This window comes from Lepidochelys kempii, chromosome 6 (assembly GCF_965140285.1).
Source record: "Lepidochelys kempii isolate rLepKem1 chromosome 6, rLepKem1.hap1, whole genome shotgun sequence".
Lineage (NCBI taxonomy): Eukaryota > Metazoa > Chordata > Testudines > Cheloniidae > Lepidochelys > Lepidochelys kempii.
The window spans coordinates 6,946,766-6,971,581 of NC_136385.1; the positions used below are offsets into that span (position 1 = coordinate 6,946,766).

At 45.9% G+C, this 24,816-nt stretch overlaps 1 protein-coding gene and 1 pseudogene across 1 annotated transcript; one reads left to right on the top strand and one right to left on the bottom strand.

Annotated features, from left to right (window-relative positions):
• Nucleotides 1-6,915: 6,915 nt before the first annotated feature.
• Nucleotides 6,916-7,860, bottom strand: LOC140913780 (olfactory receptor 5J3). Its single transcript, XM_073350577.2, has one exon. The coding sequence runs from the start codon at nucleotides 7,858-7,860 to the stop codon at nucleotides 6,916-6,918; it is 945 nt and encodes a 314-aa protein (XP_073206678.1).
• Nucleotides 7,861-13,255: 5,395 nt separating this feature from the next.
• Nucleotides 13,256-14,195, top strand: LOC140913781 (olfactory receptor 5AR1-like; annotated as a pseudogene).
• Nucleotides 14,196-24,816: the final 10,621 nt, after the last annotated feature.

Genomic DNA, 24,816 nt, shown 5'->3' on the forward strand with positions numbered 1-24,816 from the left:
CTCTTTCTACAACAAACCTGAATCGATTAAGAGCCGAGAGGTGGTGGGTTGCTCCATGCCACCGTCCAAACTCTCTGGAGGTTTTCATCTGCTTCCTGTTTGGTCTGGAACTGTTCCCTTGATGCTGGAGACATCAGTTCCTCATTGGATTGTGGACCTATGCTTGGTCCCTCTGTAAGCGATGTAGGGGATGGGGTTGTTTCCGTTGACTGTGAACCGCTCTCCACTGGGACACTATGTTGGGGTCCAGGCTCCAGCTGAGCCTCTCGTGTAGGGTTATGGACTGCTGCGAGTTCAGGTTCGGTGGGGCCCTCTGGTATTGGGGTTGAAAGAGTTGGACTTGAGGGGTTGAATCGTCACTTGGATCTCTGGGTTGATTAAATTGGGGTCCACTAAGGAAGCATGGATAGCTGACACTTGTGCTCCGGTGTCCCTCCATGCTGTGACCTTCTTCACACTCACAATTTTCCTCCGCTCCAAGAGTATCTGGGAGGTATCTGGGCCTGTGGACCTCTAGTGTGATTCCAGTGCAATGAACTGTAATCTGTTGGGGTTCTTGGGGCAGTTGGTCTTTACATGCCCCATCTCATTGCATTTAAAACATCGTCCAGCTGACAGGTCACTGGGGCGAGGTGGGTTGCTGGAGAAAGGTGTGGCGGGACGATAAGGTGGCTGGAGGGTTCCTTGGGGGGTAGGTGGGTCCTTGGGCGGACCCCGGTAATAGGGCGTGGTCTGAGGTTGTCCCTTCTGGTATCCGCTCCAACTGCGACCAGCTTTTTCTTCTCTGTCACCTCCACCAGTTTGGCTCCAATCTGCCCTGCCTCGATTACAGTTTTGATTTTCCCAACTAGGATGTACCTTTCTATTTCCTCAGGAACACCCTCTAAGAACTGTTCCCTTTCCATTAGGAAGGGCAAATCTACTGGAGATTCAACACTTGCTCCTGATATCCAGGCATCCCAATGTTTCATAATGTGGTAGGCATGCCAGGTAAATGACATTTCTGGTTTCCACCTTAAGGCTCTGAATTGCCGACGGGAATGCTCGGGTGTTAGCATTATGACTCTCGCCTTTGTTTTAAACATTTCATGCTGGTTCATTTGTGCCTTGGGCATTTCCGCTGCCACCTCAGCTGAGGGTCCACTGAGCTGCGGCCTCAGGTCTACCATATATTGGTTGGTAGAGATGCTGTACCCAAGGCAGGCCCGATCGAAGTTTTCTAAGAAGGCCTCAGTATCATCGCCTGCCTTGTAGGTGGGGAACTTTCTGGGATGGGAAGTGGTACCTGGAGAAGGATTGCTAGGGTTTGTTGGTATATTCTGCTGAGCCCTTGCCTTCTCCATCTCCAGTTCATGCTTCCTCTCTTTTTCCTTCTCCTCCAGTTCTTTGGCCCTTGCCTCCACTTCTTTTTCCTTTGCCTCCATAGCTCTCCTGTGAGCAGCTGCTTGGTGTTGTTCTGTCTCTTTCGCTACCTCCCTTTCTTTGTCCTTTGCCTCCATTGCTCTCTGGTGAGCAGCTTCTAGGACTTTTTCAGCTTCTTTCACTGCCTCCAGTTTAGCTAACTCCAATTTGTGTAGTACCTTGGTGTCTGTCATCTTTACCTCTCTGTTTTTAACTAACTTTACACCCGAGGGTTAGAAATAAAACAAACAAAACTTGGCTTGTAAAATTTTACTGTGCTGTAATAGGATACCTATATTCTCTGATAGTGATTGTCAGCCTACTGAACCCTCCCCCCCTTTGATCTTAAGAACAATGAAAAAACATTCAGTTTCTGAAAACAAGGACTTTAATAGAAGTAAAAAGTAAAAATGAATCACCTCTGTAAAATCAGGATGGTAAATACCTTACAGGGTAATAAGATTCAAAACATAGAGAATCCCTCTAGGCAAAACCTTAAGTTCCAAAAAGACACACAGAGAAGAATAGTCATTCTATTCAGCACAGCTTATTTTCTCAGCCCTTTAAAGACATCATAATCTAATGCATATCTATCTGGATGACTTACTAAGTTCTAAGACTCCATTCCTGTTCTGTCCCCGGCAAAAGCCTCACCCAGACAGACACAGCCCCTTTGTTTTTGTCCCTCCTCCCAGCTTTTGAAAGTATCTTGTCTCCTCATTGGTCATTTTGGTCAGGTGCCAGCGAGGTTATCATAGCTTCTTAACCCTTTACAGGTGAAAGGATTTTTCCTCTGGCCAGGGAGGATTTTAAAGGGGTTTACCCTTCCCTTTATATTTATGACAGAGGCAGATTACCTCTGCCGACAAGAGAACACCTCCCGTCAGCATTGATAGCCTCGACACTGAAGATCTACAGCAGTGCCACGGTAGCATTCCAAGTCTAGACAAGCCCTACGGCTTTTGCTGGTACAGAAATGTTGTATATAAAAAAAATCACACGCCTGACCCACATCATTATACTGGCAAAAAGTTTCCAGTGTACACCTGGCCTCAAGATGGCCAAATACCAAAACCATAATTTGTGAGAGTTTTAATAAATAAAAGTGTCATTGTCGGCTGGCTCTGATTCCTATGGACATAATATAGAAGTTCCCCAAAGGAGGCTGTGCATTGGTGATCCTTAGCTCAGATCCTCTGCGGGTGCAAATTGGCTCAGGAGTCACACCTGCAGTGGCTCCGGCCTGTTGACTTCAATGGGACCACTCCAATTTACACCATCCAGAAGTTCCAAATGACCATTGTCAGTTACACGAGCAAAGAATCTGGTGTCGAGACTTGGATGGAGCTTCTTTGCTTCACACCACCTAAGGATCTGTCCCACTGACTTCAGTGGATCTAAGCTGATTTATGCCAGCTGGGGATCTGGGCCCTTTGAATTACATAGTGTTTATGGCCAATGTACATTAGCAGGAGATCTGGGCAATTAACTTGAATAGAGCATTTCTTATTTACACCTGGTCCATTGGCATCAATAGGGTTATGCTGACCCAGACCAGCTAGGGATCCAGCTTTCCCATGGCTGAGTGGGGAAAAACAGTGATGTTTAAAGAGTGATAATATGAGTTTGATTCCCATTAGCACTCGCTCCCTTCATGGGTTTGGGTCTGAGGTAGGGGACGAAGGCTAGAAGAGTGAAGCTGCGAGAGGCAAGCCTTTCAAAAGTGAATAGTGATTTTGGGTGTGTCATAAATATAAAGGGAAGGGTAAACCCCTTTGAAATCCCTCCTGGCCAGGGGAAAGCTCCTCTCACCTGTAAAGGGTTAAGAAGCTAAAGGTAACCTCGCTGGCACCTGACCAAAATGACCAATGAGGAGACAAGATACTTTCAAAAGCTGGGAGGAGGGAGAGAAACAAAGGGTCTGTGTGTCTGTCTTATGCTGGTTTCTGCCAGGGATAGACCTGGAATGGAGTCTTAGAACTTTTAGTAAGTAACCTAGCTAGGTATGTGTTAGATTATGATTTCTTTAAATGGCTGAGGAAAGAATTGGGCTGAATAGAATAACTATTTCTGTCTGTGTATCTTTTTTGTAACTTAAGGTTTTGCCTAGAGGGGTTCTCTATGTTTTTGAATCTAATTACCCTGTAAGATATCTACCATCCTGATTTTACAGGGGGGATTTCTTTATTTCTATTTACTTCTATTTTTATTAAAAGTCTTCTTGTAAGAAAACTGAATGCTTTTTCATTGTTCTCAGATCCAAGGGTTTGGGTCTGTGGTCACCTATGCAAATTGGTGAGGCTTTTTATCCAACATTTCCCAGAAAAGCGGGGGTGCAAGTGTTGGGAGGATTGTTCATTGTTCTTAAGATCCAACGGTCCGGGTCTGTAGTCACCTAGGCAAATTGGTGAGGCTTTTTACCAAACTTTGTCCAGGAAGTGGGGTGCAAGGTTTTGGGAAGTATTTTGGGGGGAAAGACGCATCCAAACAGCTCTTCCCCAGTAACCAGTATTAGCTTGGTGGTGGTAGCGGCCAACCCAAGGACAAAGGGTGGAATATTTTGTACCTTGGGGAAGTTTTGACCTAAGCTGGTAAAGATAAGCTTAGGAGGTTTTTCATGCAGGTCCCCACATCTGTACCCTAGAGTTCAGAGTGGGGGAGGAACCTTGACAGGGTGCCTAGCTTGAAGCACCTCAAAAGGACTGGATTTTCAGAGAGCGCTGAGCACCCACCTTCTGAAAAATTAGGCCCCTTTAAGGTGTCTCATTTTTGTCCACACAAAATGGCTGACCACTTGCTCAGCTTTGTCTTTAGTATGTTTCTCTCACTCAGTATATAAAGGCCTCCTGACTGGATTACTTTGATAGTATAATGCTGGCACTCATTCCTAGGCTGGGCAAAGGCCTGAAATGAGAATCTGGACTAGCCTCACAACATAAGGCTGAGAAGAGGGAGGAGATCAGCCTTGGTTTAAAGTTTGGTGTCTTTGCTTAGCATCCAAATCCAGCTTCATCTACTCTTCCCCAGCTGTACAAATATGACGAATTATACCCGTGGGCCTCTCTGCTCTCCTGGAACCACATAGAAATCACAATAACTCAGTTCACACTTAGGTTATTTTTTTTTATTTCAGGGACCAAAACAAATCCAGACCTAGACATCTGCTTCTCTCTGATTAATCCCATTTGAGTCTCAGAAGGCTTTGGAATCCCTCACACTTACCAGACCTTCAGCCACCAGGTTGTGGGCAGTCTGACCTAATGGTCAGTGTGGAATCAGGTGCCAGACCTGGTCAGAAGGAGAGGTTTCAGATCACAGGATTGGGCGATTTCAAGTGATTCCTTGTCATCCAGTCCCTGCTTCTAGCAGTTGGAGGTTTAGGGACAACCAGAGCATGGGGTTGCATCCCTGACCATCTTCACTAATAGTCATTGATGGACCCATCCTCCATGAATTTATCTACTTCTTTTTTTCTCCACAAATCCACTTTAAATTCATGCCTTTAGTTAATCCAGATTAACTGTTCTGGATGTCCCTATGTAGACAGGCGTTTAGTCTCTCTGTACTTCGATTCCCCAACTGTAAAATGAAAAGGAGAACTTGTGGCACCTTAGAGACTAACAAATTTATTTGAGCATAAGCTTTCGTGAGCTACAGCTCACTTCATTAGACACATTCAGTGAAAAATACAGTGGGGAGATTTATATACACAGAGAACATGAAACAATGGGTGTTACCATACACACTGTAAGGAGCGTGATCACTTAAGATGAGCTAATACCAGCAGAAGAGCCGGGGGGAGCAGGGGGAAGAAAACTTTTTGTAGTGATAATCAAGGTGGGCCATTTCCAGCAGTTGACAAGAACTTCTGAGGAACAGTGGGGGAGGGGGGAAATAAACATGGGGAAATAGTTTTACTTTGTGTAATGACCCATCCACTCCCAGTCTCTATTCAAGCCTAAGTTAATTGTATCCAGTTTGCAAATTAATTCCCATTCAGCAGTCTCTCGTTGGAGTCTGTTTTTGAAGTGTTTTTGCTGTAATATTGCGACTTTTAGATCTGTAATCGAGTGACCAGAGAGACTGAAGTGTTCTCCGACTGGTTTATGAATGTTATAATTCTTGACATCTGATTTGTGTCCATTTATTCTTTTACGTAGAGACTGTCCAGTTTGACCAATGTACACGGCAGAGGGGCACTGCTGGCACATGATGCCATATATCACATTGGTAGATGTGCAGGTGAACGAGCCTCTGATAGCATGGCTGATGTGATTTGGCCCTGTGATGGTGCATCCCACAATATCCTGCACAAACCTTACTGAATTCTGTGAAATCTTATTGAATTAAATGTATGTATCATGGTGTGCTAGGGACTGTATTTGATTACATGGGACAGGAGGACGACCACGCTCCAAAAATTAAGAACAGGTTGGAGAGGCAAATTCACTCAAGTTGTAACACCTCTAAAGAGCTACCACCACCTGGAGAGAGGCTTACATATGCTTGTTCAAACTGGATTCTTTAAGGGTCAATGGACAAAGAAGGGAGTTTGAGTTAAATAGCCTTAGTTAAAACTGATTCAGAGCCTTATTTCTAGTGCTCCAAATAGACAGGACCTTCTGTCCAAGGGCTGCCTCAATCCTTCCTGGGAAGGTTTGGAAGGACATGGCCCAGTCTGTGTGTTTGTTCTGAGCAAAAGGCGGTGTGAGCTTTTAACCACAGAAAAAAAACCTTTGGTGGTAAGGTTTGAATTACTGTTCAGCATCTAGAGCCCTTGTTGGAGCTGGGGTGATCTCTGGTGAGGTTGTTAGCATGTATGTAGATTCTTTTATTGCTTTTAAAGTTTTCTCTATAACACTTTCCCCTTGAGAGTAAATTTGTTTGCTTAGAAAGAGTGGCGTGGTAACTTATAACGCCATTGTCTATCTAAGGAGAAAAGTATAGCAGGTTGGCTTAGACAGTCTGGCTTACTGGGGAATTCACAGTGTAGGTAGGGAAGTGTGGAGCCTCAAAAAACCCCAATCAAGAGGGTGAGAGGTGTACATCTCCACCCAAGAGAGGTGACAGCTGAGGAACTGGAAAACCTAAAAGCAGGTGTCCTTGTTGCAAGGGTCAAGGGTCCTGAATGAGACAGAATCCACTCCCCTTGGAATTTCTCTGGAGTTTAGTCTCAGGGACTTGCCTTAATCACACACATCCCCACCCACCCCCTCAGGTTTTAGTTCTGGAAGGAGCTGCAGGAACCCTCCCCGGTGGAGTAGAACAGAGTCATACATAAATCATTCATACAATGCAAGTTAATATAATGGTCCCAAAGATTCTGCATGGGGTTGCAATATCTGTCACACCAGATCTCCTGAGTGTCTTATCTGTTGGACAATGCCACCTCTAAAACATTATTCTTAAAACTTGAACACATTAGAGTTTTTATTTTCATTATAAAATTGCATAGAGTGGAAGGAAATGGAAAGAACATTGTCACTTTAGTTCAAAACATGATAAAATTATTCATCAAAGCTGCTGAGAGAACTTTTTTCTCTCTAACATTCTCCCCAGGGCGTCCTTCACCTCCTTGTTCCTCAGGCTGTAGATCAGGGGGTTCAGCATGGGGATCACAACCGTGTAGAACACAGAGATCACCTGGTCCTGCTCCAGTGAGGAGGTGGAACTGGGTTGTAAGTAGATAAAACACGTTGTCCCATAGAATATAGCTACGGCTGTCAGGTGGGAGGTGCAGGTGGAGAAGGCTTTGCGCTTGCCCTCAGAGGAGCGGATCCTCAGTATGGCAGCAGTAACATACAGATATGAGAAGAGGATGATCAGCATGGTTGTCAGTTGTATGGAACCAGCAAAGATAGAAAGCAGCATTTCATTGGTGTGAGTGTCGGTGCAGGAGAGCCGCATGAGCGGAAGGACATCACAAAAGTAATGATCGATTACATTGGACCCACAGAAGGACAGCTGAAAGGTGCAGCTGGTAAACACGGTTGCATTTGCAACCCCAGCCATGTAGGAGCTAGCCAAGAGCCAGATGCAGGACCTCTTGGATATGATGAGCCTATAGAGCAGTGGATTACAGATGGCCACATAACGGTCATAGGCCATCACCGCAAGGAGGAAAAACTCAGTGGTGGCAAAGGTAGCAAAAAAGTACAGCTGTGCAGCACATCCAGCATAGGAAATGGCCTTACTCTCCCTTGAGAGGCTCACCAGCACCCTGGGGGCGATGGATGAGGAGTAACCAAGGTCAACGAGTGACAAGTTGCTGAGCAAGAGATACATGGGGGTGTGAAATCGGGAGTCCGTCCAGATTAGGGCAATCATCCCAAAATTCCCCAGCAAGGTGAGAACATAGATCACCAGAAATATGAGGAAGAGCGCAACCTGCAGTTCTGGATGGTCAGTGAATCCTGCAAGGATGAATTCAGTCACGGTAGTGTCATTTCCCTGGGCCATTGCTTCACACAGGCTTTGAGGAGAGACATGCACAGAGGGAATTTCTGTAGAAATAAAAAAACAGTATGAGGACCTGGAATTCCGTACGACCAATGACAGCATTTTAGTCCATTTGAGACCCTTGTTTGCTGAAAGTAAGAATATTTTTACCCATGTGTGCGTATCTCATTCTTTCTCTTTTGATGTGGACAATCTGCAAAGAGCAACTATTGGCAAAAAACTGTAGCATAGTGCCAACTTGATTGCCAGAGGGTGAAGTTAACTGTTGGCTCAGTTGGAAAACCTTTTCCCCCCACAGCAGAAATCTAGAGAGTTTGCATTAGAGCTGGGTGGTTGTTTTTGGGTTTTTTTTTTTTTTTTGCGGGGGGTGGGGGGGAGGTTGTTTTGTTTTTTGGTTCAGTGGCTGACCTGAAAAATGCCCAAATAACACCAACTTGTTCCCTTCTCCCACAAAATAAATCATTCTGTTGTCAGGTTTTTACCCTCTTCTCCCTTTTTTTTCAAGTTAAATCTAACAGATTTTTGGAAACAAAACTTCATTTCAAAACAAAACCTTGAAACACATTATTTCAAAAATGTCAAAATTGAAATAGTTCACCTTTTTATTTCAGCATAACTCCTTTGGAAGATTATTTCTGTGACCCTTACACTCCCAGTATTGTGTTGCCAGGGCTAACACTGTTACTTTGGTGTGAATGATCCTTGGTGTCAATTCTGGTGCCTCCTCCTGGAAATCTCAGAGGCATTATTAACCTCTACCCAGTGCAGGGCAGTTGCCGAACCTGTAAAGCTCAGACGATGAACTGGGATGTATACACTACCCATTGGGATCTTACAAGGTGGCCTCATACAAGGGGGCGAGAGGAGAAAGGACTCAGAGTTTGGGCGGACAGTTAATAACTACAGCACAGGAAATGAATCAAAAACATTCTGCTGTTATCTGCAGCACCATCCCTCTCCCCAGACACAGCCCAAGCCCAGGCTACAGCCGAGCGACACAACGATTCACCTGCTGTTTACTGCTGGCTGGGTCTGCACCCAGGGCTGCTCCTTAGATTCTGGATGTAGCAGCTTCAGCTGAAGGGGTCGTTGCCTACATAAGTAGCTCTCAGATCAGTTAGGAAGTTTTAGGTCAAAATTATACCTTCAAACCGACTTTCCAGTGGATCGTGAGATTTTTCTTGCTGCTCGCAATAGGTTTTTACTCTTCCCCCCTCCCTCCCGCAGTGCTACACCCAGACAAAGCAAACCTACCTGCGTAAGGATGAATCATTTATGTGATGGGTCCAAGAGATTTCCATCTGGAGGAAGGGCAGGGGGCTGATTTATATTCCCTTACAGTCTGTTGGGACCTTAAGTCTCTCCAAGCTCGGACCGTCAGACAGACGAAGGAGCTTCAGCTATCTTCTTGTTGCTGGGGCCAAGTGTATTTGTGGAGAAGTGATTTGTATAACACCATGCCAGGCCGTTGTGATGCATGTCGGTAATTGGTCCCAGTGTGTCCCTAGATCGCTGAGACTGAGTGATTCAAAGCACTGGGGATGGAATATGGAGACTTTTCAATGCTAGGTGTTGTGCAGGTTGGGCAGATTGGATGGCTCAAGAGATTGGGAATTATTTAGAGGTTCAGGGCTACACTGTGCTTTGATCACCTGCTCTGTGTATGGGGCAGTGCTTAACTACACCACCCCAGGAGGAGGTCAGGGATTGAATTGTGACTCAGGTGCTGGAGCCAATCGCTACCCTCACCTATGTGGGCTCATTGAGACAGAGGGGAAGAGGCAATGCTCTGCCAACTTTCCACCCACCTGTGTGTCTGCTCTGCAGCCCCCACTTTCCCCATCGTGTCCCCTATGTAGGGTCAAGTCTGTGGGGTCCTGCTCCTCCTTGTGTGTGAATGACCCCCGTAGAGCTAGGCCAGGCTCTGGCTCTCAGAATGTATGTCTGTTTTGTTTAGGCATCCAAACTTTTCTGTGCACAGCAAACATCTGGAGTCTATAACACTGGGCTGGCAATGAGCAAAAAGTGGGTGGCAAACACCCACTTTCTCATGAGAGTCCCAGCAGTTCTACTCCTGGTGTCAGTTGGACACTGAAAACACTAAATCCATGTCTACACTGGTAATTGAAAGACAAAACTTTTGTTGTTCACAGGTACTTAACCTCCCCCCACCCCTCGAAAGACAAAAGTTTGCCATGAGAAGTGCCTGTGTGAACGGCTGCGTTGTCAGCAGGAGCACTCTCCTGTCGACAATGCAAATCCCACTCATTGGGGGTAGAAGTATTGTGTTGGCAAAAGTGCCGACGAACAGTGTTCACACTGCCCAACTTTTAGCAACCCAGCCATGTCACTAAAAGCTGTGTAGCATAGACATAGTCTAAGGCATACAAATATATGTGAGTGTTTCAGAATCTTAAACCAACTCATGTCTGAACGTGAAGAAGAGGTGGGGTCTATGCGGGGGGTTGATGGTTTGTTCTGGGTGGGGGGGTTGGAACAAGTTCATTCATATTCATAGGAATATATATTTAATGTACACACAGAGAGGAACCAAATGCCGGAATGACTTTCATGCTGGATGAAGGAAAACAGAACAAGAAAGAACGAATGTAAGTCCTCAGGCGACAGCACAATGGGTGTATGTCTTTGTCCTCAGTCACGTGATGCATCACCTCTGCCTTACAAAATAGCCGCTGCCTCTGCGGAGAGCAGATTTTTTGATAATGGAATCGTCAGGAGAGGGAACAAGGGGGAGTTCATTCTCTCACTCTTCCGCAACTGCACCCAGGCTGCCTACTGGGGTCCCAGCCAGAGCCAGTTATCACTCTATGGTTTCTCGGGTGGGTAAGGTGGGGATAGAAATACCTGAACGTTAGCATTTTCTGGGATTATCAAAGAAGCCTGAGGGAGTTCGGAGCCCAAATCTCCATTGGAATTCAATGGAAGTTGGGTTCCTAAGTCTCTTAGCTGAGCACAACTGAGACCAGCAACTCAAATTTCAAGATAACATCTTCCTCAGGAGAGAGGGGGAGGAATTAACCCATCATAGATTTTGCAGAGGGGCTTTGTTGAGGTCTAGCAGGCCTAGTGGTCAGGCTGCTGCCAAACTATCTCTCTGAGTTTTGGGATGGGTTTTCTGGGCAGCCTGGTGGGCCCAGCAGCCAAGTCACAGTTCATCACCTCCCCACTACCCGTAGATCCCTCTGAGGTCTCTGGAGGTAGATGGAGGAGAAGAAAAGGGTAGGGGGATCCAGGCTCTCCCTCTCCACCAGGTCCTGAAGTCTAGCAGGAGCTTCTACTCTCCCTCCTCCCAGAAAAACCTCCTCACAGCCAAGCTCTCTAATTGTGTCCCCTCTTCAAACAATTGCCTCCACTGACTCCGTGTTAATCCTTGTGCTGGTCCTGCATCCTCGACCTGCAGGAGGCCACGTGATTGGAGGACTGGTCTGCTCTGTACAGACAGAGAAACAGGAGACAAGGAGATGATGTAAAGATAGTGAAGGGACTGACATTCAGCTCCTGCCTTCTGTGGCCATGGGAATCCTTGCCAAAGGGGCAGTGGCTGAGAAGAGCTGGGCAGTGGAACATGAGGATGCCAAAATTATTGGACCAGAGAGTGCGAGTGGTTCAGGCACACACCTCATGGGCAGGAAACCCTGGGTCCAGTCCCCCTGCGCCAATCACTCTTTCTTTATCCACAATGGAACAGCTTCAACAGGAGAGACACGTTATCCCAGAGGCCAGAGGTAAGAGCACTCTCCTGAGAGGTGGGAGATACCTGTTTAAATCCTTTCTTCCCTCTCTGCCAGGGAAGGGGAATGGAACCTGGGTCTCCCACATCCCGGGCGAGTTCTCTAACCACTGGGCCAAAAGTTATCATAAGGGCAGGAGCACCACAACTGCCTCCTTCTGCCATTTTGTGTAGAACGAGGCCAGTGTCCAATTCATTCCCTCAAGAAACTGCTACGAAGCCAGGAGAGGGGTACCTGTGTGTGGGTTGCTAGTAGAGAGAGTCACAGAAATCCAGGTGGAAGGGAGGTGCCGATCTGTGAGGAAGGGGCAGTGCTTCGCAAATCGGTGGGTCCCACTGGCAAGCTTAGGGGACTTCCCACCTGGCATCCTGTGGGCTGTTGTGGAATGCATTTTAAGGTGCCTATCTGTCCCCATTCATTGTACAGGGAGACTGTGGAAGCTCCTTCGCTGGAGGTTTTCAAAAGGAGGCTAGAGAGCCATCTGCCTTGGATGGTTTGGGCACAACAAATCCTGCCTCTTGGCAGGGGGTGAGACTGGATGACCCTTGCGGTCCCTGTGACTGCTACGGTTCTATGACTCTACAGGGAGGTACCTAACTCAGCTTTCTGGATTGCACTGCTGTGCTTGTTTTTGTTTAGGCACCTAAACATGAGGTGCCAGGATGCTCGGAGCTGCAATGCCTGAGTCCTTTCATGGATTCCAGCCTATGAGACTTAAACACTGCGGGCCAGACGATCATCCCCATGGACATGCCGAATAGCATCAGAACCCACCATTGCTCCCGTCAAAGTGAATAGCACCACCGCCCGGCTGGGGTAAGTTTGCTGCTCACATGAGGAAAGGTATTGGATCTGGTGCTCTGAGTGAAGGAACTTTTTTTTTCTTCAGAAAGGTAGGGCTGTAAAACTGGGCTTGCGATAAACACGGCCATGCAGCTTTAAGAGCTGAGTCACTGCGGTAATGTGAGGAGTGGAACTGGAGAAAGAGGGTCAGTTTTCTGGAGGGACCTAGTTTATTGTGAGATCAGGAGCTCAGGAGTGCGAACAGGGGTCAGGCTACTTGTGCACAAATGCTAGCGGCTCTGCATAGAACGCTGGGTAGCCCCAGGCTGCTGAATAAAGTTCTCTTTCCTGCAACTCCCTGCCTGCCCATATCCCTTATTGCTAATGAGACAACTAGCCTGGCTCCATAACAGACAGTGCATAAGCACCCATGCCTCATATACGTTCACACCCCAAGTAGTACTTTGCCCTGCAAAAAGTCTCATTGCCCAGTGGTCTCACTAATGGATGTGGGTGATTGTATCAGAATCTGACCATGGAAATGACATTGTGCAGGTGGGTGGGTTGTTAGCCGCAAAGATTGATCTCAAGAGCATGAGCCACCGCTCCCTGAGCTAGAAAACCTAGCTTGAAGCCACTGCTGGACTCCGAATACTACATGCAGTTCAGACAGTGGAGGGAAACAGAGATCTTCATGGTGGGTGTGAGGCTTCTGGAATCCTGAGATGGATCCACTGCCTAGAGTTTATGCTTTGTTGAAAGTAACAGAGTTTGAGGTGTTTGCATTCAGCCCTTATTTGTCTCCTTTTTTAGTGTAGGCCTCATTTTCTCACCTGCAGTGGAGAGTGCGTCTGGGATAAATGACGGAGAGGAATCACACTGCAGTGAGTGAGTTTGTCTTGTTGGGATTCACACAAGACCCAAAGCTGCAGGTCATCCTCCTTGTGATGTTTCTGTTGATCTACCTGCTGATCCTAGTGGGGAACCTCACCTTGGTCACCTTAATCAGGACTGACTACCAGCTTCACAACCCCATGTACTTTTTCATCAGCAACCTGGCCCTCTTAGATGTTGCTTACACCACCATTATCACTTCCAGCATACTGATTACTTTAGTATCAGCGAGAAAAGTCATTTTGTTCCCTGGATGTGCTCTGCAATTCTTCTTCTTATGCATTGCATTGTCCTGTGAATGTTACCTCTTGGGTGTCATGGCATACGATCGCTTCATGGCCATCTGCAACCCATTGCGCTACACTGTCATCATGTCCAAGCGGTTTTGCATGCTGCTGGTGCTGGGGTCGTACCTAGTGGGCTGTGCGAATGCAATTGTTCAAACTACGTTTTTATTCCTTTTGTCCTTCTGCGACTCGAATGTCATCAACCGTTTCTTCTGTGACGTACCCCCCCATCCTGAAACTGTCCTGCTCTGACACCCACATCACAGACATTGTTCATTTCACCTGTACCACTGTGGTGGTAACACCTACTATCTTGATCATCCTTGTCTCCTACATCTACATTGTGGTCGCTATCCTAAGGATCAACTCTGCCTAGGGCCAACTCAAAGCTTTCTCCACCTGCGCCTCCCACCTGATGGCCATCACCATCTTCTATGGAACAGGTGCGTTCATGTATATACGGCCCAGTTCAAAGTACCCCATAGATCAGGACAAAATCATTTCTTTGTTTTATACCCTTGTGATCCCCATGTTGAACCCCCTGATCTACAGCCTGAGGAACAAGGAAGTGAAAGAGGCCTTTATGAGGATGTTACACAGGAAGATTTATTCTCAGTGAATTTAAATGTTGGGAATGGGTTTTTTAATGGTAATCAGGAGTGAAAGTGGGGAGTGAGTTCTTTACATCATTATCTTGGTTTTTGTGGATAACCAACCCTGTTCGTCTTGCACCAAAAAGAACTAAGGGGCAGGTTTTCCAAGGAGATCTGCACCAAACAGCTATGATTTGGCAACTCATCAAGTAGCCAGCTTCTCAGAGCTGCTCAACTCCCAGTTAGGAACCATTTTGTGCTAAGGCCACGTTGCCATCCTCAAGGGAAGGTCAGGCTGGTCCTGTGGTTCAGGCACTGGCTGAGGACACAGAAAACCTGGGTTCAATTTCTGGGTCCACAATGGACTTCCTGTGTGACCTTGGGCAAGTCACTTAGCCTCTCTGTGCCTCTGTTCTCCATCCTTACAACAGGGATGGTGGCACTGCCCGGTCTCCCGGAGTGCTGAGAGGGGAGAAACATTAAAGAAAAAGACAGTAAAGTGCTCAGAGAGCTACTGATGTAAGCAATAGGCATTATTTTTATTATTATTTATTGATTTATTAAGTGTTTTAAAAGCATGAGCTGGGTCCTCTAATAATGAGAGTGGCTGAAAAATCATTTATATTTCATAATAACAATGAGATGTGTGTGCTCATTATTTGCCTTCTAGTTTTTGAATATTTGAGTTATTCGAACTAGTGAATATTTGGGTGAACTCTGGTCATGTTTGGAAGATTTCATTACAGGATCTTTCCTAGTGTTACGGGCATGCGCCAGTGAGCCACTTAGGGGCATTTCATCACTGCCTTATACAGTACTAGTCCACTTATTTTGTACAACCTTCTACTTACTCACCAACAGCCCTTTCTGTTTCATGGATGTCCACATCTAATTTACATCTGATAGTTGGCTGATTGTCGATGCTAAAAGTTTTGTATGGGTTTGTTCTTCTCAGGTTTCTAAGGATCACCTGACAAAATTAAATACAAACAAAGCATTGGAAGTAAGTTATGCCTACTGAGAATTTGGTCCCATACATACATCAGTGACAGAAATGGCAAACACAGGCATGGTGTTGAGACTATTGCATTAACTTTTAAAATGTTATCTGTATGTCGGTGAGCAAAAACTCAGGAAACATGACAACATCATAGATTGTCATATTAAGAGGTGCCCAGAAAATATTCATAGCCCTTTGTATTCAATAAGTGTGTTTTGTTCACTTATTCAAATAAGTTCAATTTGTGTGTTCTGGTTTCGCTGGGTGGGTGTGATGTGTTGGATCACAGAACCCCCCCCCGGGAGCTGCCAACTGATGTGGCAAGACTCCTTCTGCCCCTGCTTCCTTGCCCTTCCCAGCTTAGGACTCCAGAGTCCTACCTGGTTTGAGCCGGATCCGCTAGCCTGCTGCAAACCCAGACCCGGTCTGAACCACATCCCCTAACCGCTGTAGGCTTACCTGGAAGCAGCTTAGGAAGTGTTCCTGTCTTTAGCACTCAGATGCTCAACTCCCAATGGCATCCAAACCCTAAATAAATCTGTTTTACCCTGTATGAAGCTTATACAGTGTAAACTCATAGATTGTTCTCCCTCTATAGCACTGATAGAGAGATAGACACAGCTGTTTGCACCCCCACCCAGGTACTAATACATACTCCAGGTTAATTAATGAGTAAAAAGTGATTTTAAGTACAGAAAGTAGGATTTAAGTGGTTCCAAGTAGTAACAGACAGAACAAAGTGAATTCCCAAGTAAAATAAAATAAAACACGCTGATCTATCTCTAATACAGTAATAAAACTAAATACAGATAAAAGCCTCACCCTCAGCAAAGTTTCCATGAGCTTCCTTTTACAGACTAGACTCCCCCTACTCTGGGTCCAGAAATCACTCTCACCCCCCTGTAGTCACTGTCCTCTGTTCCAGTTTCTTTCAGGCATCCTTGGGGGTGGAGAGGCTATCCCTTGAGCCAGCTGAAGACAAAATGGAGGGGTCTCCCAGGGATTTTTATAGACTTTGTCCTCTGGGTGGACACCCCTCTCTCTCCCTGTGTAGAATCCAGTTACAAGATGGAGTTTTGGAGTCACATGGGCAAGTCACATGTCTCTGCAAGACTGAGTTCTTTACCAGTCAAGCCACATTCCTGGGAAAGCTCAGATGTGGAATGGCGTCTCCAAATTCATTGTTGGCTTAAGTGGTTCTTGACTGGGCACTTCCTGAGAATAGTCGTCTCTAAGAAATCTGATGAAATACTTTTACCAAGGCTACCCAGAAATCAAGCAAGTACACAGCCAATATTCATAACCTCAAACACAAAAATGATACATGCGTACAAATAGGAGGAATAGATTCAGCAGATGACAACCTCTACAGAGACATGCTATGTGGCACATGTCGCACAAAACATATTCCAGTTCTATCACATATACATTTATAAGCATCTCCCCATATAGCACGATGGGGTGCACCATCACAGTGGGTTTCCCATGGAATCTGGAGTCACTCGGGGTGACAGGTTTCGGAGTAACAGCCGTGTCAGTCTGTATTCGCAAAAAGAAAAGGAGTACTTGTGGCATCTTAGAGACTAACCAATTTATTTGAGCATGAGCTTTCGTGAGCTACAGCTCACTTTGTCGGATGCATACTGTGGAAACTGCAGAAGACATTGTATATACAGAGACCATGAAACAATACCTTCTCCCACCCCACTCTCCTGCTGGTAATAGCTTATCTAAAGTGATTACTCTCTTTACAATGTGTATGATAATCAAGTTGTGCCATTTCCAGCACAAATCCAGGTTTTCTCACCCCCCCCCCCACACAAACTCACTCTCCTGCTGGTAATAGCCCATCCAAAGTGACCACTCTCTTTATAATGTGTATGATATCACACTGTAAAGAGAGTGGTCACTTTGGATGGGCTATTACCAGCAGGATATCACATTGTAAAGAGAGTGGTCTGCCTGCAGTTTGCGGTGAGCAGTGGCCGATGTACACAAGGAGCCTTCATGTTACTCATTAAAGTGGCAGGGAACTTTCAGCAGGAAGTGGGCTGTGATTTCATCCTGGTGATAGACACAGAAGGCTTGAAAGCCCCCGAACTGGGCAAGCTGGAGGATAGTTATCAACATGACAATGAGCTGGCCACCCTGGTGAGTGGACTGAGTGACATAATGATTGTTAACATGGCCATGGAGAATGCCACTGAAATGAAAGATGTTCTGCAAATTGTGGTCCATGCATTTCTCAGAATGGAGAAAATTGGGAAAAAAAACAACTGCCAGTTTGTGCATCAGAATGTCAGTGACGTGTCTGCACATGAACAAAACATGAGGGACAGGAAACACCTCCTGGAACAGCTGAATGAAATGACCAAAGCTGCAGCAAACATGGAAAAGAAATGCAAGGAGATGAAATTTTCTGATATTATGGATTATGATCTGGAAAAAACACAATTGGTACATTCCTGCTTTGTGGCATGGAGTCCCCCCCCTATGGCTCCCGTGAATTTGGGATACAGTCAAAAGGTTTATGAATTAAAGAAATATTTGTCTGAATTTCTGAAAGATTGTTCACAAGAGAGAACTCCCAGTGACATTCCTCAATTTCTTGAATGGGTGAGGAGCCTGTGGAATGCTGTAAAACAAGAGAACTTCATTTTCAGCTTTAGAAACAGCCTTGTTGCTGAAGCCTATAACCAGCTGTCTGTGAAGTATGCAGAGTGGGAATGGGGTTTCCGGAAGGAGATACATTTCTGGGTATCTGAAAAGGTAACTTTCATCCAAAATCAGCCACCAGATAAACTAGACACTAATCTTTCAATCAGACTAAAGAGATAGGCACAGGAAAAACTGAGGCAAGAAGCAGAGAAGATTGTGAATCATTTACAACAGTATTTTGAAAGTGGAGCAGCAAATCTGCACCTGATAGAAAAGTACAAAGAAGATTTTAGAAGAAGTGCCAATAGTCTCAGGAATGAACTGGAGAGTTATTCATTCAGCAAGTGGCAAGAAGTGATTCATATGAAAAAAGGCCAACACAAAACAGACTCTGTCCTGTCAGAGTACAAGAGAAAAATTGAAGAGAAAGTGGATGGGCTTCTGAACCATTGCAGGAAAAGCAACTGCAAATTAAATAATGATGAACTGGAGAAGGAATTTGAGAACATGTGGAGAGAAACATTGTCAGAATTATCACTCATTCCTTTACAGAGACGCAACATATTTGAAGATGTGGAGTTCCAGCTGAGAAGAGACCTAGCGGATAGGGGCAGTGCAGTCTGGAAGATGTTACAGGATGCCAAAAGCTTGTGTGCTTATAAAACACAAAATTTCAAAATGAAAAAGGAATACTTAGACTTAAAAGTGTTCAGAGGTTACACACTATCAATATCAGGTGTGAAAGAATTCTTGACACAGGAATGCTGGCATAAAAGAGAGGCTTTCGCTAAATCCTTAATAGAAGAGTGCAATAGTTACACTGAAAGAAAGGTAAATGGCAAAGCAGATTATGATGAAATTTATTGCAGAGAGTTGTTGTGGATGATTAACGACTGGCTTCAGCAGGCTGATGTTCAAAACCTTCACACCACCGCCTGCTTTGCAGTTGACCTGAAGCTTCACATTTTGGGGGATGCAGCTCGTGCACTTCAGACGATGCATGAATAATTCATTGAAGAAAATGATCCTCTGCAGCATCTGGGGAAACTGAAACCTCAGTATCTCTCCACGTTCAAAGCTCTGTACTTCTAGAAGGATGAGTGTCAGGACAGGGCCTGGAATTTCTGTGATCAGTGTCTGAGACCTGCCCTGGTGGACTATGTGAACAAGAGACTTGGGGCAGAAATCGTGGATGACATTCTCAGCAGTGAACGGTCTGTTGAGTACAGCACCCGGAGTTTTTTCCAATTCTTTGTTCTGAAGCAGCTGTTGGAAGAAAATGACTTTAACAATTATGTAAAATACCCAAGGAATTATGTAGATTTTATCAAAATCCGGATACAGAGACACTTGTTAATGCTCTACAAAGAGAAGGCAAGATTGGGAGATTTGGAGAAAAGGATTTTCTCCCCAATAATTAATAAACTCAGCCATGTTCTGAAATACTCCAAAGGTGAGAAGACTAAGACAGTCTCTGCCTTTTTAGACAACTTGTGTGAAAAGCTGCAGCAGGATCTAGTCATTCCCAGGGATAGCTTAGAAGTGATACTGTTTAAAAACACAGCAAGTGCAGACCAATTTTCAGCTTTTATAGAACAGTTTATTCCTGACCTGGAAAAACAAGTTTTATCCACTTTTGAAAATCTGGAAATTCAGTCAAAACTCTCAAAACTTGCAGTGAAGCCCCAGGATGAAATCTTCAAGCGAGTGTTTGGCTGTGGGAAGCAGTGTCCATTCTGTAAAGTCCCCTGTGAAGCAGGAGCTCCTGCGCATGATGAGCATTTTGCTTCAGTGCACCGACCTGAAGGATTAGGGGCATATCGGTGGAATAAAACAAGAATACTTGTCTCTGATATATGCTCCTCTTGTGTGGCTTCAAATAAAACATTCAGCTGTTTGGAGATAAAAGGGGAGTTTCATCCTTATAAAGATTATTGCAAATTTTTTCCAGACTGGCATATCCAGCCAGATCCCAGCATCACAGCTTCCAATTACTGGAAGTTTGTTTTCAAGGAATTCAATCACCAGTTTGCTAAGAAGTTTGATGCTCTCCCAGCCGATCTCCCTGAGGACTGGGGTGAAATAACCAAAGAACAGGCACTGGAGAGCCTGAAGGAAGCCTTTACATTGAAATCAAAAACAGGCTGAGAAACTCTTTTGTGAATGGAGAATTACAGAAGTTAATTTCCATTAAATGTAATGGAGATTCTCTTTTAATATCAGACACAGGTCGCAGCTTCCAAACAGATAAAGAAACAATGCTATTTCACGTTTCACATCACATCACATTTCACATCACATATCGAAGTATGGCAAAATTAAAGAAGGAGGGAAAGACCCAGATGTGGAGATTCTGCACCTCTGTCTTAAGGAGCAAATCGCCCAAATCCCAATTTGTCCTCACCACTGCATTTTGCTGATACAGTGGTACCATCCAGTGACCTGCAAACCTTTCCCACATGAGTGTTCCCTCCAAGAGCCCCCGAATACCAACCATCCACTTCTGCTACTTAAAGGAACAATATCCTCTGCTTTTATGGCTAATCTGACACCAAACAGCCTGGCCCTGATGCTCGCCTTCTCTGGGGTAACACATGGGAGGGGAAAAATACTTCAGAAACACCAATGACGGAGGTTTGCAGCATAATGTAATGGGGAAGGGAGGGATGCAGCCAGCAACCCCAAAAGACATTGAGGTTTCAAAGGGAATCCCCACAAACCCAACAGACACTGAGGCTCCATGGGAAACCCACCCCATCCCTGGGAATGGTCTTTCCCTCTGCTCTGCTCACTGCCCCGCACACATCTCTCATCCAGGCTAGTAAGGCTAAGAAGCCATGGTGCATTGGCTATTTGCCCTGTGATTGCCTGCTACCCTTCTGCATGGGGGTGCTGTGGGGAGAAGCCAGGGAAGGTAGTTAGTGGTGCTAAGAAATCTGTGGTCCCAGCTGGAAGGTCACATACTGCCATTTTGGCTAATACTTGCCTGGGTTTCCTCCCCCCTGCTCGCGTGGCATGGTTTGGCCCAGCTCTGTCTGTAACATCCAAATGGATCCTTCTGGATGAAAGTGTCTATAAAGATGTGAATGAACATTTCAGTAATTCCTGTTGTATCCAAACAGGATTTTAAAATCGCTTTAAGTGAGCTGTGACAGCCAAGGCTGAGCTTCACTGCCCTGACTTTCACTGATGTATAAATGCTGATGATTTGACTATTTACTGTCCTACAATTTTTGCCTGATCTCATTTGCTTGTTAGTCAGATACTGTATAAGCCCCAGTTCAGGCCAACCAGGAGCTTCATAAAATGAAATTCTAAAATGCCATGTTTGACTGACGTTGATTTATTTTCTGTATAAATGATCAAGAATTTTCAAAGAAAATTAAATGAGAAATGGTTTACAGGAGAGTGAGACGAGATTTTGAGAGAGGAGCATCCTGAGTACAATTTTTTTTTCCTATTGATTTTCTGTGAATAAATGTTGCCCCAGGTAGCTGCCAGAGATAAAGTTTAAAACTGATCTGTGTATATTTTTATTCTCCTTTTGAGGATAACATGGATAAAAGAGACATTTAAGTGCGCATTGTTAGACAAATAAATATGTATGTGTGCCCACAAGATATATAGCGCAGCCCTCCACATTTCTGTCTAGCCCCCGTCAGTTCCCACCACGGGGAAGAGGCTGCCCCGGGCATCTGTACTGAGCTTTGCTGGCTATTGGTGAGAGAAATTTTCTTCATTTACGCTGGGGGGATGGGCGAGGAAGGGAAGTGATGGATGCTGCCCTGTCATAGGGATGAAAAAAAAGCCTAGTAATGTCACTTTTTGGCCAGGCATGGAAGGCCTTTACACTCCACTTGGTGCCATTTCTCTGTCTGTAATGGGATAACTTTTAAATGCCTCATCTGATCAATTCCAAAATTTCAGGTGGTGCCCTGGGCACCAATGGCCAGAACCCTTTTGATTTTAGGGGAAATCAGTAAACTGAATATGAGGGACAAATGAAGCTCCTGGCATCCCAGTGGAGTTTAAGATGTTGGCCACCTGAATGACTCATCTCCCAGAAAAAATCATATGGAGGAGGGATGGAAGAGGGAATGGGGATGTATAGATGGGAGAATAGTGGCATGCACACAGCCCAGGGCATGGGGGGAGAATGCGGGACCCTGGTGTGAAGGGCTCACATAACTTCTGGTGGCAGGTGTGATGCTGACAAAGCCAGGCCAGAGCCATAGGCCCATTCACTTGTGTGTGACTATCAAAGGAGTTAAATGTATTACTATAAATTCAGGTCAATTCACTTGTGTGTTAATAGAGATCAAAGGAGATGTTAATTGTATTGTTTTCGCCTAACTATATCTTGTTGTTTACTACTACATTACATTTACATTACGCATGCCTGGTAATTAAATAGACCTAGATCAAAGTGTGTGTTAATGTAAGAGTGATGTTAGAACTTCATGAAACCAATGGAATGTTACTTGTATTCTTTCATGTATCTATTCTTATTATAATGTAAAGGCAGGCAGTTATATTATGCCTAAGCTTGTAATTAAATAACTTATTGAATGCAAATGAAGAGTGCTAAATTCAAAGCAATTGGCCATTGTGTGAGTAAGAACATGTCTCTGATTGTTGTGTGGAGAAGAAGCTGTAAGTACTGATTCAAAGGCAGATCCTTTATCTCTGGACTGTTTGGATTCTAACAGGGTGGAATAACTAAACAAGAAGACGGAGATCCTCAGAGCTATTCTGGGTGGCCCTGAACTGGCAAATTACTACACCCCTGTTATCCTTTGGGATTCACAAACTTTGACTCACCTGTTAATGTATTTTACCTGCTTTAACCTCTCAATAACACTCATTTCTTTTTGTCAGCAAATAAACCGATACTTAGTTAACTATAGCATTGGCTGCCAATGTTGTCCTTGGTGTAAGATCCAGAGTACCAATTGATGAGGGGGAAGTGACTGGTTTCTTGGAACTGGGAGGAACTTGATGTGGTGTGATTTTTGGTTTATGTGACCATTATCATGAGGTGCAGTTTGTTTGCATGGTGAGATGGGCTGGAGAGCTTAAGGAGACTGCCTGTAACTCCATGGTAAGGCTAGTCCAGTGATCCAGGAGTTTATATTTGTTGCTGGTTTGGTGAAATGTAATTATAAATAGGGTGACCAGATGTCCAGTTTTTAAAGGGACAATCCCGTATTTAAGCTGTCCTGACTTTTTCTTAAAAACGGGCAAACTATCCCATATTTTCAGTCTCCCCCACATGCATCAGTACTAATGGGTCCCTGCTCACAAGCCATCCTCCCACCAGTGGGCGGGGGGGGGGGGTGGTCCAGTGACCAATGATGGGGGTGGGGATGCAAAGCTGGTGGCAGGGATAAGATGCAGCGTGCAGGGCCAGCTGCTCCCCCTGCTGGTCTGTCAGCACAGCCCCTGCTGCAAGCTGGCTCTCGCCCAGCAGGGCCCTGCTCCCCGTCCCGTTTCTGGCCAGCCCTACCTGTGAGCTGCTGTGGCTGGAGAGTGCGGGCAGGTGCCAGGCAGTGGCTGATTATAGGTCACTTCTGCTGCCCACCCATCGGCCCTTTACATGCTCCTCCTCTCACTGTCCTCTCCCTGCTTTGCCCCTTCACCCCCACAAGTCCTGCTGCTCCTCCATATCACCCCCCCCACACACACACACACACACAGCAGGACATATCCCACTCCCAGCGCTGTGCGGAGAACCAGCTCCTGTTTGGAGCACTGCACTTATTAGCAGTCTGGCCGGCAGACTCCTTCCTTCCCCCACTGCCTCTGGCTGGGCCAGCACCCTGGGAAAGCCCAAGACCCTCTGGCCCGGGCCACTGGCCAGGAGGAGCCAAGCCCTGCGTGTGTCAAAGCCCTGGGCAATGCATGTATGGGGAAGCCGCTAAGCTCTGGACTGGGGTGGGAAACAATTTCCAGCCTGTTCCCAACCTGACCCTGCAGACTTCACAGCAGGCCCCGGACAGGAGCTTAGTATCCTCTTTGCCCACCCACCCCTTGCGCTGGGTCCAGCCCCCAAGGAGCGTGGGGCTGCTCTGTCCCCTAGGCACCCTCCCCTGCTGAGCTACCTCTCTGGCCGGGTTCTCTGAAGCCTCTGCAATCAGGTTGCCTGGGCCCTGGTGCACAGTGCATTCTTAAGGCTTAACCCCTTCCTTCCCATGCTGTAGCTGGGGGGGGGGGACAGAAGGCATCTAGGTTATGTTGGTGGCCTGCAGAAGCATGGAGGTCTTAGCTGATTTATGATACTGTGTGGGCAGGAAGAGACAAGCTGCTTCCAGCCACGGTGGAGGTGGGGGGTCAAGATGAGATGAGCTCTGCAAAGACAAGGGCCAGGTCATCATTTCCTCTCTACTCCTCCCCTGTGGCTGGAAGCAGCTCCTATCCCTACCCTCCTGCACAGTGCCAATAGGCTGCTGGTGGCCACATGCCACATTTTGGTATAAGCCCTGGCAGAAATGGGGGGAGGCATGTGAGCCTGCGTGCCCCCATCCATGTGTTGCCTTGGTAAGATGTGGCACCAGGTACCAGGAGCGGCAGGTCTGACCCAGGGGCCCAGCTAGACGTGGAGGGCAAAGAGCACCAGGCAGGGAAAGGGTCGAGTCCGTCAGTCACACACACATACACCCGTGTGAGAGAGGTGTATAGGCGTGTGTGTGCGTCACCTCACCCTGCAGGCGTGGGAAGGTGTGTGGGGGGGTGTCACACACCCCTAAATGTGAACCCTGAAGCCTTAAAGATAAGAAGGTAAATAAAAAGAATCCAACTAGGCAGTATTTCTTTTTAATGGAGGCTCAGTCAACTTGATGCTAATTTGAATGTTTGTACTGCATAGTTCTGACTGATTGCCAGTGAACTCACGAGTAATTTTACGAGGTGTTCATATCCAGCATAGGGAAATATGGTCACCCTAATTATAAAACACACCACCATGTTGGGCTCTCTGCCCTATTTTCTGA